The sequence below is a fragment of the Bactrocera dorsalis genome, chromosome 2 (assembly GCF_023373825.1).
Source record: "Bactrocera dorsalis isolate Fly_Bdor chromosome 2, ASM2337382v1, whole genome shotgun sequence".
NCBI lineage: Eukaryota > Metazoa > Arthropoda > Insecta > Diptera > Tephritidae > Bactrocera > Bactrocera dorsalis.
In genome coordinates this window covers 1,607,331-1,624,800 of record NC_064304.1, presented here as the reverse complement: position 1 = coordinate 1,624,800, position 17,470 = coordinate 1,607,331, and the positions used below count along the sequence as shown (strand labels likewise).

General features: G+C 35.5%; 1 protein-coding gene across 3 annotated transcripts in view; it reads left to right on the top strand.

Annotated features, from left to right (window-relative positions):
• LOC105233943 (uncharacterized) overlaps positions 1-17,136 on the top strand; it is a 119,257-nt gene extending 102,121 nt beyond the window's left edge. For 2 of the 3 annotated variants that reach the window (XM_011216121.4, XM_049446992.1), the window contains exons 12-18: positions 915-1,038; positions 1,269-1,429; positions 3,119-3,260; positions 6,185-6,308; positions 7,404-7,780; positions 8,982-9,262; positions 10,393-17,136. In XM_011216121.4, the coding sequence (XP_011214423.3) occupies positions 915-1,038; positions 1,269-1,429; positions 3,119-3,260; positions 6,185-6,308; positions 7,404-7,780; positions 8,982-9,262; positions 10,393-10,641 (1,458 nt within the window). In that variant the 3' untranslated portion in view covers positions 10,642-17,136. The remainder of the gene's footprint in view (positions 1-914; positions 1,039-1,268; positions 1,430-3,118; positions 3,261-6,184; positions 6,309-7,403; positions 7,781-8,981; positions 9,263-10,392) is intronic. The other variant, XM_019993051.3, reaches the window with a different exon arrangement.
• The last annotated feature ends 334 nt before the right edge of the window (positions 17,137-17,470 follow it).

Genomic DNA, 17,470 nt, shown 5'->3' with positions numbered 1-17,470 from the left:
CGATAGCTGTGCAATGAGGGCGCATTGAGGCTCCGCTATTGAACTCGACCTATTCAGTGGGTGTCGGTAGCATCGCACATTTATACAGTACTTACACACACACTTTCCTACTTTCAAAGCACTCGTGACTCGTTGTTCTCCATTGGGCTGTCATGGATCCGCTTGTCTTGCTGAAAGCTGCGTGGGGCATTTTGGATCCCCCGAGCGTGGTCGCTTTTCATTTCTCCCCACTTTTAATTCACTTGACTACGATTCGCACTGCTTTAATTTTTTGTTTTTGTTTTTGTTAGTTAACCTTCTCACTTATGTGTTTCGCTTTCGCTCCAAGTTACTCTGAGCAACTAATGAACATTGGGCGTGTCAAATGGTACAAATTGATAGCTGTAGCATTCATTAAAAGCAAATAAACCAGAAATCCTGAAACCTCACAAACTTCACTAATGAATAAATTACAACCCACATTTCGTTACTTCTTCAATTTTTTGAAAGATTTCTGCTAAGAGTATTTTTACAGTGTTTAATTGTTCTAAAATTAAATTGAAAGGATTTTTGGAAGAAATTTGTATGCATTTCCCGTTATATATCGACAAACCATTTTTACATTAATGAACCCAGTAAGAACTTTTGGTTCTAGTAAAGCTTTATTACTGCAAAAAACAGTAAAAAAATATTTGGAACTGATGTCCAACACGTCCGATTCAAGGAACCCTAAGAGTAATGTTATATTTGCTACTGCAAATAGGGTAAAAGCGAATCTAATAGTAGTTATCGTACCAAGCAGTGGGATCAGTAGCATTTACCTAACCTCATCTGAAATTCTAATCCATAATCCTATAATCATGTTTAAGATTTAGAGCAACGAGCAATCGATTACCATATAGAAATAATAAATTTGTTGTAATTTGTATTCCTAGACTGGCATGTCGCGACTAAACTACACTCCAGCAACGGACCTCGATTATGGCACAATATCTTGCTGGGGACGAAACTCTATTGGCCAGCAAAAGAACCCCTGCATTTTTCAAATCGTCGCTGCAGGTGAGTAAATTCTTAAAATATTATCATAATATTTATAGTAATAGTACGAGTATTATGATTATTATAAACAAGCTATTTTTTCATATATGCACAGCTCTGTTCATAACTCCAATTAACCGAACAAATTATTGACTATCATAACTTAAAATTTATCAATTGTATCATTCTCTCACAGAAGTGGAGATCTCATAGGCATCATCTTATTTTACTCTTTGTTATTCTCTTTCCAGGCCGTCCATTTCCATTGCAAAATTGCACTGTCACGAATCAATCCACCGATTCACTGCAAGTTGATTGTCTGGAGGGTTTCGACGGTGGACTACCTCAAGGCTTCATTTTAGAATTAGTGGAGTTGAATAATTTGCGTTTAGCACGGAATTTAAGTTTGTCGGTAAGTACTAAAGTTATATTTAATAACACATTTAATCTCATTAAAAAATAACCAGAAATGTGCCAAGTGAAGGCGCAAAGCATATAGAGCAAATAAAATAATATATTCATGTTTACGAATATGTACATATTTGAGGTATTTTACACTGTGACATACAAGTAAACGCTGGATTACCCAAAATCAAAATTTAGGATTAACGTAAAAGAAATTTTGGACGACTTTTTGGACGGAAGTAACCTTGAGCCAAAAGTTAAGAGATTTAATAAGCTCAACGTTCTTAGTTTTTCATTTTCTCAGTTATAGGGCTTCCAACCGAAGGTTAGGCACAAAATATTGCAGACATTTTCTAAACTAAAATGAATTGGAAGGATACCTGGGTTGAACGTATCCTTCTCATTTGTACTGCTTTATATTGAGGATCTAATACCTTTGAACTAATTGTTTGATAAAATGTCTCGCAAAAATGTAAAATTCAGTAAAGAAAAGGGTAGTTCAAACATACAATATATTAAAAGAAAACCGGATGAGGTGGAGATCATACCCTCTCTATAAAGGAATTTTGTAACCAAATTTGCCAGTTTTGCGTAAATTCGCTTCAACGGCGATCTTTATGAGACAGACATATCTTACGTTATTATTTTCATTTTGTCTCATTATTTTTCATTTTGTTGTATTTATTTATAAAAATATTTTATCATATTTAAATTTTTCCTGTCACTAAAACGCTCGCTTAATTGCTATTTTGCAAATGCCTCTAATTTTAGGAACATTTCGCGAAAAAGACAGTTTTTTATTTATTCAGTACTTGTGAAAAATTATATGACTGAAAAGTCGCTAAAGTGGTGCAAGAAAAATATTTTCTCCAACACACTTGCACGATGTGGACTTAACCTGCGCTCACCAATTTATTCGGATGTTTTCATTTATATAATACGAACATACGAGTATATATATATACACACGTATAGAGTGTGAGTACATAAAGCCCTACAACAACTTTTAATGTTAACTTTTGAATTTTTACCCCGACTGCTGCTCTACCTGTCAAGGAGCTCACCTTAGTTGTAGGAATTCTGTTGTCAACTTGAGTTGTTGTATTTTCGTCTAGGTTAAAAATTTCTGCGAAGTTTTGTGCTGCTTTGTAATTTGTTGCTCACGAAACTTTTCTGTCGAAAGGCTGAAATATACTGTTTCACCTCGCCTCGCCTTAGTTGGCAATACTCTTATGACCTGAATAATTTTAAAAGAATTGTTCTTAAGTATTGGCTTAAAATATCATAAAGGCTAACTCTTCGGTTCATTACAACGCCTGTGGAAAATTTTGCGAAGAATTCGTGACGATTTAGTTGTTGTAAGGGTTCGTGCAAGACATTTAAGATATTTCAGCTTTTGCCCAAAAGCCGTACATTAAATTTGAAATTTTGAAAAAAGCTTCATTAAAGTCATTAAGCATTTAGCTCCGTAAATGGAATGAGATGTGTTGACTGAGTAGGATCTTTAGAAATCTAATAAATCTTCTGAAAGCAAGTATTTAAGTTGTTTTCAGCATATAGTCTAACAGAAAAAAATAATTCTATTTTAAAAATTTACATCTTCGTGCTTCAGGATTTAAGTTATTGTCAATCCGCTATTTTGAAATATAAATATTAAGTTACTACTTCTGAATTTTTTTTATTTTCTCGCCCGCAGCATCCGCCAGTGAGTTTTCTCATCGAAAATCTCGATCCGACAGCAACATATCGAATGATCATATTCGCCATGAATGCCAAGGGACGTTCGGAGCCAACCATAATTGACGACATAAACTTCAAAGGCGTGGCCAAATTTACAGGTTAGTTAAATGGTATAAAATAGTTACTACGTTAAGTGAAAATAAATAACTGCACAAATTTCGACAATCAATCCTGCGAATTACTTCGGATAAGCCATGGTACGTGTGTATGTATGTAAGCAGAAAGGTGTGTGTCGCCGAGTCTGCAGGTGGATTGCTGAGAGACTTTTTTGCACTTTGCGGGTTTAGAACTTTCCTAATCTAAATAAATCGCCATCAACGTTCGTTATATGCTAAATTGTTGTTTTTGTAGTCGTCGTCGTCGCAGCATAATGCGTTACGTGCAACGTGCCTTTACAACAGTAATGCATTCACCTGAGAAATGTTGATTTCATTCATTCATTCTCTCTCACGCTTGACACTTTGCAAAATAGAAATTCAAGAGACTCGCACGCCACGCGCAGGAACTGTGGGCATATGCGGTAGCTGCTACGTTGGCTGGTGGCATTTGTCGCAATGCATTATCCGTTTTACATTCTCGAAACGAAAAGATGTGCGGAGTAGTTTTACAGGGTTTCGCCCTTTGTCATCGTTTGTTTAGATTGTTAAAGAAGCATCACAAAAGAAGCGAGATCAATTCACCCAGCATGGCTTTAACACTCCTGGTGCCTTGGTAGAGTTAATGTTTATATGAAATGCAAGATTTTTAAAATTATATCAGCATCCTCAGCTGCGGAAATATGCCCCTTACTGGTAGTTTGTCCTCAAATTGTAGAAGATACTTGCGGATCAATTCAAGAGGGCCTGCTACTCCCCTGCCATTAAAGAGAGGTAAAAGGAAAGTCATCAATCATCATCAAAGGAAGCACCCTTTACCACTTTCTACTACTATCTATCTGAAGTCGTCTTCCCTCACTGCTGTTTTACATAACGCAATTTTTATTGATATTTCCGCGTTCGTAGAAAATCTTACGCACCATTAGAGGATTTGCGCAAATGCACCGAGTTGAACTGCCACCAGCTGGCGCATTCGTTTCGCATTTAAAGCAATATTTTTTTTCTTGAAAGATAGTATTAGACTAAATGCTGGAGTACGTATAGAAATGCATTTACATGAACTTATTGGAAATTTTCTCATTCATATATAAATTTAGAGATACCCCTTACCGATAAGCATGACTCGCTCCGAATTCACGTTATACCAACACTGCAAAGTTATTCTTGTTTATTAAATAATCTTAGTAATCATAAAAATTACATAAGTAACCACTTTAAAAAGAAATTAAAAGTTTTTTTGTATGTATTTTTCGAAATGTAAATAATTTATTAAGTAACTATAAAATTATTTCTGAATGCCTCAATGGCCTTTTCTGTGTGCGATAAGAAATTTCATACTTCCTCATCCTCTTTTTCTCTTATTCAAGCACAAATTTACTATTTATGTTTTACGTCACTTGCAGTTCCTGCAACTTTTGCACTTCGGTTTCAATCTATTTCAAAACACCTTTTCAAAGATGTTGTCAACAACTACTTTTCGCTTATCCTTTGCGTTCGCCGCTCGCAAGTTCTTTTCTATTTTACACTTTGTTGTAAAAAGTGTGCGAAAGTGTGTGTGCCTGTGCCACTTTCCTTTCCTTGAAGTATTGAAAAGAACTGTGTGCTAACAACGCTGGTGGGATTAAGAAATTTCACCGCAGAAAAAGAGCAGATACATAAATATTAATGCACAACCGAGTGGCAATGAGTTTATAATTTTTGGTTTGTTCTTGTTGTCATTCTCCAAAAATTCGCCACGAATGTTTTGAGGCTTGTAGTGAAGTGACCTCATAACATACGTAAATTAAAAATGGAATTTTTTACCAAATTAAATAAGAATTTACCATACAACCATGGGTTCCCTACCCAAAACTAACTGATTTAACAACCATCTCAATCGATTTTGGTGATACGAAAGCTGACTTTAGCAAAATTGTGACTTTCGCTGTAACTCCGATGAACCGATATGTTTGTTACTGCTGCATTTAGTATTTGGTCGTGAACCGTTAGCTTTTGGAGCATCTTAAAGATTCTACTCGCGATGGCAAAGAGTATAGGTGTTGTGATAGCAGCGGTGTCCTCGCTCTTTTATTGGATTAAAGTTACTCGCTAAAAGTTTGTTCTATTTCCTCAATTCTGTATTCTTTTGTTTGTGTTGCTTTCCAAGCCAACGAACCGCTGTGGCCTGAATGCAGTTCGCTGTGCGAACAAATACTAAACTGTATGTATGTGCGTGCGTGTGTGTATGCTTTCATATCGTGTGACTCCTTGCACAGCGAGTGCGATTCAGTATGAAAAGTTGCGATTATTTAATTGTTTGTTTGCTCCTTTTTGTGTTTTTCTACTGATATTGCAGCGATATTCCACATTGGCTTCATTCATGCCACGAACGTACAGACACAGTACTCCATTGTGGTGGCAACTTATTATGCATGCGAGCAAAACTTCTATAAATGTATGAATATGCGCCAATTTTCACCGAAAGGTGCAATTATATCTCCTTCAAAATATCGTTCCAGCGCGTTGCACAAATTGTGGCGCGCCACTTTATTATTATCCTCTCCAACCGCAACACCGCACATTTATCAGATAATGCAATGTATGCACGTGTGTGTGTGTGTATGAGTGTCTCAGTCGTACTGTGCTAACCTTTGATTTTTTGAAAGTATTTGCCAGAAAGTTTTGTGTGGTGTTAATGCGTGAGGCAGCTGGCAGTAAATGGTCTAAATAGGTCGACTGTAATGCGCAAACTTTTATGCAGCAAAGTTAAATAGCGCAGTTACCGTTATTGTGATTGCACAAAACGCTTATCAACACACATAAACCACCGATTCAACACACACTGCAGGTTCTTTCATATCGCCGGCATAAAATATATTTATTTGTCTCGAATACTTGGCACCAATATACCGTTTTATTTATGCGTATTATATTTGCTTTCATTTCAGGTGCATCGAATGGCTTAACGGTACCTCTTTCACCATTTCTGGCGGGCCTAACACTCTTCTGTGCGCTGCTCTTCGCCATATCCTGCATAGCGCTGGCGGCAATTTACAGACGGTTCTCGAACAGGTAAGTGCCACGAGATTAAGATTCTGTCCATTTATTTGTCTTTAAATTGTATTTCAATCGCAGAAGAGGTTCATAAATTTGAAAGTTTTCAGTTGTAAAGGATGATCCATTTAGAGATCCCCTACCTTTTTAAAGAAAAAACACAGAAACTTCAAATTGAATAAGAATGTTCATTACCATTGGAAAGAATATTCTTTGAAATTTTTTTTTTTGGAAATTATCTCCTTGAAATGTTGGTCCATCCGTTGACTCGTTAGAGCATTTCGACCAGGCAAATATTTGTTCTATTTAAGTTGCTTCATAAAATTATTTCATCAACTTCTGAAAATGAGATGAAAAACTCAAAAAATCCTGCTGAGCTCTAAAAACAGGCAGACAAATCTCCCGTATATTTTGGTTCTTCTGACCCATACCATACCATAGAACACTAGCTGTTTTGGCATTTTGGCTCTAGCTATTAATATTTCATGAAATGAACGTTTGGCAACTAAAATCTTCTCAATTGGAAACCAACATTTGGTACTTTACTGACAATATCCGCTCAGCTACGCTGAAAGATTTGTGAAAATTAAACTCTAAATATCATAAAACAAAAACATTTAAGTGAGTGTGAAGTACTCATCTAAAAAATATGGACTGAGTAAATTGAGAATATTCATAAAGACTGTAATTTTAAATGTTCATGTCAAATACTATGGTAAGCTAAAAATATATCAACCAAAATTAAGATGCAATTTGATAACACTCTCATAATTTCATGGAACATAGGCCATATCCACATCCAGCTGCCTGCTTGACTTCGCTCTTGGAGGCGTTTAATAAATAAAAGCGGCTGTTATATTCCCTTGCCAAAGTCTCCGTCTATCACCACACTTTACTGGTGGCACATCAATTTCTTTCCTTCAATTTATTTTAAATTTAAATTCCTTATAAAAATATATTTCGCTTTTTTTCACCAACGGCGGAAAATCATCAGTGACCATTATCAAATTATCGTACACCATTTACCATTTGCCTCATATTCCGTTGCGGTTTACATTAAACATGTTTATTTATATGCTGACATTTATCACTTTCTTGCGACTTACATTTCAGGCAAAATGATGGTAATTTAAAACCAACGAAGCACACGCAACTTTCAATACCGCCCGATTGTCAGCTAGATCCCTTACAACCGAACAACCACCATCACCAACATTTGCAGCATAATCACGAGCAAAGCAATCACCAGGCCCATCACAGTCTACTACAGCCGAATGTCAGCGAAGGTGCCAATGGCGGTGGTGGCAACTCACCCTCTGTCGGCGGTGTCATGGGTGGTGGTGGCGGTGGCGTCATGGGTGGCTTGATTGGCATCGATTCGTCCACGTTGCGGTCAACGGCAACCAGCCATCATCGGCAAAGTCCACTGGTGATGGGCGATGCGTTGGAAGGTGATGACACGGATCCAGATGTTATACCCAATCAATATGGTAAGTGTTATGATGTTATGCTAATATACAAATAATGCGCCACTTGCCATCGAGCCAACGGCAAACAGTTATTAATTTTCAAATTTTCATGAGACACTGAAAAAAATATTTGTAGATAATTTGTTGACACACATTCGTTTGTTCGGCATTTATCTCCTCGCATTCGAAAATCCTGTATAAGATGGTATCACATGTAATCATAGTCATAGGATGTAAATGGCTGAGTTCTTTGGTGCCAATAATTTCATCCATAGCACGTAATAGAATCGTCATTAACAAATTTGCATCAAACCTGCGGTGAAACGGGCGAATCGGGCTCGATATTAGTCACCATAAAAGATTGATGATAGGCTCAAGGTATTTCAGGGCTTTATAAGGATCTTATAGTCTATAGCTAGGGGTTTTGACATATCATAAAGAACCAAGTCTTCCACTGACGAGCGCGTTCAGTTCAATATGCATTCGCACCAAAGGATTGGGAAACATGGAGTAACTCATCAGATATTTTCATCGTCCATGCCTCTTCACCATATAACAGGCGGGAATAATAAGTGACTTAAAGAGTTTCGTTTTTGTTCGTCGAGAGGGGCGTTATTTCTCTCTACTTAGTTCAAAGTAGTACCACTCTCTTATAGAGGATTGAACATATCTTCCCGTGGGGTTTTAGTATGCTGCCAGTTAGGAAAGTGTTTTTTCGGTGTAGTTGGCTATTTTGAATTTATTTAGCGCAATTTGTTAGTGCCATGTTTTGTAATATCCATTTTAACGGTGAAAATATCATACTCCCTGGAGTAAGTATCAGGTTAACTTTTTTTGAAAACTATTGTGTTAAATAAATATGTTCATCGATATGAGTGTGCTACATCTACAAACAGAGCATTTTCTAATTCATTTTAATAATGCATTGTCGCAATTACTCAACTTAATGCACAATACTTTTAGTGCACTAATTTAAGGTTAAGCAAATATTTTAACGCCCTAAGTACCTAGCTCAGTGTGCACCAGCAAAGTAGGTCAGTCGGCTGTTTCTTTCTATTTATGTTTTGATTTTCTTTATTTTCGTGGTTTTACGCAATATAAAGGATTGACTGGTTCTCATGCACCTTGACAACCTGGCAGAGAGCAAAATATTATATATACATACATATATATACATATAGTTGAGCGCAACAATAAAGCACTGTGTTTACTTAAATTTCAGAAAAACGTCCACTGAAGTCGCAGGTGGCCTCGCCCATATTCCGCAGCCCCTCAGCGCGCCTACTGCAACGCGACTACAGCAGTCTTGCGGACACGGAGCGCGCTGGCACATTGAGTAGCGGGAGCGTGATTGGCGGCATCACGAACAGCTCAACACTGAGCAGCGCCGACGGCATCTCCAGTCTGGGCTCATTGGTCGGAAACAGCAGTGTTGGAAGTGTTGGCGGCATTGGCGTTGGCAACGAAGTGTTGCACTACACATTTAGGCCAAGCAAACAATTGGTGAGTAACAGACGATAACCTTTAGTTACTCTCAAACAAACTAGCTAGCTGTTGCCCCTGTATATCCCCCCGCGCGCCACTTCTACCCACATAGTACTTACATAAGTGTATGGCGAGCATAAGAAAGCACAGAGAGCAGTAGGTGCAGTGACACGAAAACTAAAAAATTGTCATCGCATAATAATGAAAGTAAACATTGCAACATTGCTGCAAATAACAAACTATAAAGAATGCACACTAAACCAATACCACACACACACACACACCTACATATACATTACGATAATTACTTCTCATGCATGCAAATTCAGGGTAGCGCTAAACAGCTCGTCATCAACAAATGCTTCAGGGATTCAAGGGAATTCGCCGCACTGTCGCACCACATCGCCTCTCCATGATATCCTCGTCCCGCGCCCAGCAGCCTGCTTTCCACAAGCAACTGCAAGTAGCATAAAAATTTCAGCAACGAGGACAATGTCAGAGTATATGCACACAGATATATATGTGAGTAGGATTAAAATCGTGCCGCGTAGGCAAGACTGCCGCTGGATAGAGGCAGAGAACATAATACGACGAGAAGTGACACACATTTCAGCGTTACAGTTCCTTTGTAGTTGCAAGGATAATCGTTCAAATGTAAATAAAAGGCTTCCCATGAACCAATATTTCGTCACAGACCTATATTTCAATGTAGATGCGGCCATTTCAGCAGAGCGCTTAAAAAAGAAGAAACAGGCAAACGCGGGGATATTGTTGAAAAAGAACAGTTTTTTTTTGTATTTTTTACGGAGATGGAGATTATTGTTCATGAGGGACAAGTGCTTTTTGAAAGGCCATGAATATTTCGTAGGGCTTCAACTCACAATATCGGTCATTATCAGTTGAGCCTCTGTTATGAAAGGGCACAAACTTTCAAGCGTATTTTTAAATAAAAAGTTCCACAATTTAATGTGGAGAGTCGCTAAACTAATTATAGAATTCTCATTACATGTAATTCTAATAAAACAAACACTTTTTCTTCTTTCTTTTCACATCACACCTGTCATCCAATCATGCACCACACGCTTTCATGAACTTGCACCGTTCCATCTGCTCACCAAAATTCAATCTCATCATCAATGCGGACACAGAGTTATGCAACGTTGAATAAGAAGGGTATAACCACGTGTAGTCCACCGCTGAACATCTCGCTTTATAACACAACAACTACAGCAACATCATCACTATCCTCAACATATCACTCGACACCACAGCCGCAGCCAATGGAAGTGAGTTTACTCAGTCCAAATAATCCGTCGGTGACTTCGTCGCTCAGCGAATATCGATTTCGGCCGGAAGTGGTAACCACATCGAATCGCATCCAGGAAAGTTGTATATAAATAGATAAAAGCGAAAAATAACACACATATGACTATAAATAAAATATGTTGTGTATGTGTATATGTTGTGTATATACTATAAGTATTATATATATGTATGTATGAGTAATGATGGATGGACTAAAATAGACTGACGTAAATTAATAATTTGTTCTTCGACGTCCATTTTTAAATGTGGTTTAAACATCCGCGTCTGTGCGAGCGCAGCTTTGGTTATTTTATTTTCTTTATTCGCAACAAATGCTGGCACACACATACTATACATATGTACATGTATGTGTATGTACAAAACACGGGTAAAATCAATTTATAACCTGTATTATTTACCGAAGGTTGTTTACTCGTGTTTGTACTGCGGCTGTTGTTGCGGCAAATGAGCAATCTACCAAGTGACAAAATAAATACCGCTATTTTGCAATAAATATTTGCCTGATTTAACGGAACAGTTAACAGTTTTTACAGCCAAGCACGTTGAAAGCGCGCGCAATTTTCCCATTGAACCACTGCGAAGTCCAACAAAAAGCAGAAAATCGGTTTAACCCATTTTCCACATTCGAATAATAAAGCTTATTTTAAAGCTCTCGTCTTTAAAAGGTGTTGCTCACTTATGCTTAATATGTATGATTCACTTTATTGTCCATTAGACAAACAATTTAAGCTTTGGTTAAAATAAATACATTATTTTTGCACTAAATTGAGGATTTTATTTAGCAAAGTTGGATTTGTCTGACTTACTTGATATATGAATACATAATTCGAAAACTTGTTAGTATTTTGAAGCTGATTTCACAATACAACACTCATAGAAACCCTCGTCCTTTCTGGCAAAAAACTGTGACCGTCGGTTTTCATAAGCTTTACTTAATCAGTTGTCTTATGCAGTTATTTATTATACGCGGTCTAAACTTTAAGGAGAATGCGTAGATCCAGTTCCCGCAACTTCTGGCGTGTTAGTATCGATGTGTGTAGCATAACAGAAACGCAATTCCTATTGGCCTGAGATGTCCACTTTTGATTGCTTTCTTCAGAAGTTCCAATTTTTGATAGTAAGTAGTACAGGTCCGACTTAAAACTTTTGTCGTAAGAAAGGAGCTCATTGTAGATGATTCCGTATCGAAGCAAACCTTCCTGATAGCCAACCCTGGCTTTTACAGCATGTGCTCCGACTCACCGCGATTTGGCCACTATCGTTTCACTTCATGTTCTCATAAATGTCCTATTTTTCATCACAAGTAACCATAAGCTTCAGAAGTGAATTGAGTTCTTTGCGATTCAAATCGAACATCGGTCCATGAGGGTGTTTTTGCTCAACTTGTGTTAAACCTATGCATCACCTTACTTCATATCTTATATAAATGGTACCTTGCGGTTTCATTATCATTCACTGACAAGTATATAATGGAGTTAAAGTAATATTACAAAACAGCGGAATCCAACTGCGATCATAACTTCGTATGAAACAACAAATGTCGAAAGCTCATCAAGTATAATCAAAAGTAAACGCTTCTAAAATTTTCATTTCGGAATTTAGTAAAGAGAAACTCCTCCCGGGCAAATATATATGTATTTTTCTGAATGCTCAATGAAAGGTGTTTAGTGCTTTTCGTTAATCAATCGCCATTAAAGCAAAATAAATAAGCCATGCATAATTTATTAATATGCAAATAGCCAGTATTGCCGAACTCAGCTCGAAAAGCTCTGCATTGCAAACAGAATTAGTTCATAATATGTCGACTAACAACTTTGTACGTGTGTCTGTGCATATGTAAGCCCGATATTCAATTAAGCTAATACAAACTGCCAATTTGTGTTTAACCAACAACAATAACAAATAATACGAGAAAGCGTTTAGTGAAAGCTTTTAAATACAAATTGCAAATAGCAAAAAAATAATAATAATGAAGCTGTATTTGCTTATATATTTTCACGTACAATGTATATATGAATACTGTACATGTGTGTGTGTGCGTTCAATTATCCTGGCAGCGCTGCTTTGCTTAGTTACCGGTATGCTCGCTCATTGCCGTTTATAAACATACGTGTATAAGTATATGTGTGTCAACCTGTTTATGTATGTGTATGTAAATATAATTAATTAATTATTGTTTTTAACCAAATTTTAATTATAATGAAGCGAAAATCGCACTGTCATTTTGCATTTTGCGCAGCCAAGCATTTCAATTAAATAATAATTATACGAAATACCATAAATATAGATGTATAAAAAGTCAAGTTAGAATAAGTAACTTTGGAAGATTCCATATAGTCTAATAGCAGAATGAAAGTGAGAAGAGTATGAAGAACATTTTTCAATTATTTCCATAGGAAATTTGTACATATCAACCATTTGTTTTAATAACTGTACTTTAATTTTAACTGCCACACATATATGCAGCTGCATACACTTTCATATCACATTTACACACAAAAACAAATACTAATATATAATGGAAACCTTAAGGCAATTTCCTTCGACCTCCCCAAGTCATTTATCAAGGCTCTTAACATATCATATTTACATATTTAAATAGTAACACTTGTTCAAACTGCTCTTTGTGCCGTTAGAGTAGGAATTTTGCAGGCATACAATTGTTTTCTAAGCTAAAATTGCGGTTCTTTTAAGTTTTTTTTTTTTTAATTAATGACAGAAGTGCATTTTTATGGAATAGAAGCACTTCAAATAAAAATAATATCAGATTTTTGCAGAAATATCAAATAAAATGTAGGTTCGAACCCAAGTCCTTGAAGGTGTGCTTCTAAACTCAACATATCATTACCTACTATCATAACAACACGCAAGCTTAGTATGTACTGTAAATTACATAGCCAGCATAGCAACTTCGGTATTTTGTACCTCTATTTTAATTCTTCTATTTACGTCAGGATAAAGGTCCGCTATTTAATAAAATCTTATCAGGGCTCCACACAAAGTGACTTCCGCACACAGATTTTGATATAATATGGCTGTGATTCGCCAAACGGTACTCTCAGGCGAATCGAACAAACTATACCAGATGCCCATACAAACGGGCAGCACTTGTGCAACCCTAGCGCTAACTTGCGTTATGAATATTTTTTAGAGCAAAAGCTCTTCTCTTTGCGTTAAAATTTTTTGTTGTAACCCTTTTTTTGTTTTCCATAAATTACTATAATTGTTTTGAAGTTTAAAGTTTTAAAAATACAAGAAAAACAGAAATTTAAATTTTCATTCATCACTTAAACCATTCACAATAATAAAACGAGTCTAAACAAGAAAAAAGGTTAACTTCGGCTACGCAGAATCTAATATACCCTTCACAGGTGCATCTCTTTTAGTAACTATGTGACTAGTTTGTATAGCAGCTATATGCTATAGTAATCCGATCTGAACAATTTTTTCAGAGATTACATTATTTCTATAAACAATAACTCATACCAAATTTCGTGAATATATCTTGTCAAATATGAAAGTTTTCTATAAAAGAACTTGATTCCGATCGTTCAGTTTGTACGTCAGCTATATGCTATAGTGGTCCGACATCGGCAGTTCCGACAAATAAGCAGCTTTTTGAAGAAAAAATGACGTTTACAAAATTTCAAAACGATGTCTTAAAAACTGCGAGACTAGTTCGTATATATACAGACAGACGGACGGACAGGCAGACAGACATGGCTAAATCGACTCAGCTCGACATACTGATCATTTATATATATACTTTATAATATCTCCGACGCTTCCTTCTGGTTGTTACAAACTGCGTGACAAACTTAATATACCCTGTTCAGGGTTTACATAAGTATGAAAAGCAAATCTTGGTAGTACTAAAGATAACGGCTATATTGCTATACCTTTTAAAGAGCAAAAGCGATCTAAAATATGGTGAATCGAAGACAGCTTATATTAAAGAACCCTTCTTCTTATTGCAATAAGTTCCTTTGAACTAAGTAGAGTTTTACTAGAGAAGAACTAGAAGATAAAAAATCTGATAAGTCTCGGAATCCTATTTGAGCGGATAGTCAGATTCTTCCTTTTTTCTTTCCTTTAAATTCCTGTTATTGCCTTATTTTAATGCAAACCATTTCTGGCAAGCACAAAAACTCAACTAAAAAGCTTATAATACTTTAAAATAGAGGTATAGTTCTACCTTGGTGTGTTGCCTGGCGTCACCACTATTTTAATATTCACCTTTGTTTAAACATGCTGGATTTTTGAGACGTTTTTCCATACCTCAAATATTCTACTTACGATAAAGTAACTCTCGAAATTTATTAAAAAAAGAAATATCTGAATTTTAGTCATTAATTACTCGGAAGTTTTGCAGCCATTAAATTTCTAATAGAATTTTATGACAAAAACAAATTTAGCCTCAAAATTTTAATTAGGTCAAGAATTTATATTTTTCTCAAACCCATCACATATCTAAGCATATCCATAAGTACGTATAATAATGTATGTATAAATAGGTCGAGTGTGCTTCCACTATTATTCTTCGCCTAATGAAAATGCATTCTTATAAATTGCTTTAGTAAATGCAATTAATGATTTCATGCTAAAGTATGTAGATAAGCACTTGTTAAACTTGCCACAATTTTTTTGTTTTAGTTTTCCCTGCACAATAATGAATTCATGAAATAACTTGAGTTTTATGAAAAAACAACATGCCTTCCATTGAGAATATTGAATTAGAAAATAAAGTAAGGAAAAGCGCTTTAACAAAACAAAACGCCCAATTTTCAGCAAAGCTTTGTCATTGCCTTCATTTAAACTGTTATTTTATTGAATTCTTGCTTTTTTAGGGAAATCATTGCATTATTGCCTTTGATATTTTGTCGATGTTGTAATATAATATATCGTATATATATATATATGCCTCGAGCTTTTGTGAATAAAAATATGTATTGTTTATAATAGAATGTTTAGATATGCACATGAAAATTAAATTTTTCCGCCCAGAGAGATTTTGATTTCCTAAAACATATGCAAATACTAGTTTTATGATTTTAATTTTGCGTGAAATTTTGTAATATTTTTGTTAAATATATTTTTGCCAACAGGAACCTTATTCCTATACCCAGTTTAGGAAATTTCAGGAGTCACATCTGTAGTTACAAAAAACTGCAACCAAATCACACAAACACTCACACATATTTAGCCACAAACATATCTAGCGGCTTTCGCTTTTTACCAATTTTTAAGAGCGCGATAACGGTTGTTAGGCATACATATGTAGATGTATGGCGAAAATGCGAGGGCTAGCTGTTATTGGTTTAAATAATCCTGAATTTATGTATTTAAATATTTTACTGTTTTTCGTGTAAATAGAAGAATATGTGTAGATATGTACATAGCGAAGTGAATGGATATTTGTGCATTTGCATATGTGCGTGCGTGCGTGTGTAGCTGTACTAGATACATATACAAATATTTATAAATACCGAAAGTATTAATTTCGTTGGTGAAACGAATAGGCAATAAAATCAATTTCTAAATGTTGTTGCAACAGTGGCATTGCGCATCCAAACAAACGGATTGCTGTAAATGGCAAGCGCTTGCAAACGCCCGTCCTTCGCGGTGGCAGCGAAATTTACGCCGTTTGTACAAAAGCTAATTTATTTACTATTTATTTTGTGGTTCAAAGCGCAACCACTAAGTGATATATATTGCGCGCTGCAACGGTAAAAACGCAAATCTGAATTTTTTACTTTGTTAACATATATTGTATAATGCAAGCTTAAAAAGTTTGACAAATAACTGTAAACACTGTGTACATATGTGCGGATGCGTTGAAAGCATTTCACATTTAATTAATTAGAATCGAAAATGAGGCAACTTGGCTAACGGAAGAGTTACATAGTAAACGCGGTTTGTACAAACTGTTTGTAAGATAGCACGAACGAAGCGCTTACAGTGCTCATGTATTATGTAAATAAATATATGTCAGTGTGTGTGTTAACTGTACATAAGGATGATCAACTTCACAGTTATGGAACTTAAAGCATTCGTAAATGCATACTACTTGAGCATACAGTACTCTTAGTACATATACATATATATCAATGTGAGCTATTGTATTTATATTGTACTTATGTATGTGTCTGTATACGTGAGACTAACTTTGCAAATGCTTTAGTTGCAATTATAAACAACTCCTAAGCTAAATGAGCCAAGTACATGTATAAAGTGAGAATTATATGTTATATAAATAGGATTATATACTAGACTAAGCATATATATACATACATATTATAGATAAATGCAGTTATATATAATTTTGTACAAATTAATGGGAGTAAATGAAATATTAATTGTTATTTATAACTCAGATCATCTAATAGGACAAGTAGGAAACGTACCACTGTATTTATTATTTGCATTGTAATTAGAAGTATACAGTTAGGCGTAAATATTTAAATGAGAAGTAACACAATTATAGCAAAAATAATGAGTTAGCAGGTATAAAATTAATGTTATAAGGAGAAAAGAATAAATAAATAAGAAATATATACGAACATAAATGTGTTTTAATTCGGAAAATGGCGGAAAATTGAGAAAAATGGCAGGCGGATCAAGAAACAACTAATGTGAAAGCCACGAGGCATAAGAAGTCATGCCATATCGAACTGGCTTTCTCCACAAAGGTAAGTTTCGTTGCAATCAAAGCATATTTTTCGTGTTTAAATATAAAAAATTAAATTAATTCGTGCATTGGATTTGTATATGCGTGAAAAATAATTACAAAAAATAAATATCTAAAACCTAAATCACATCCTTTCCTTCATCAAATAAATGTATGCCTCCTCTCAGCACGCTGTTCAGTTTACTGTAAGTTCCCGATAAGATTTGTCTAAA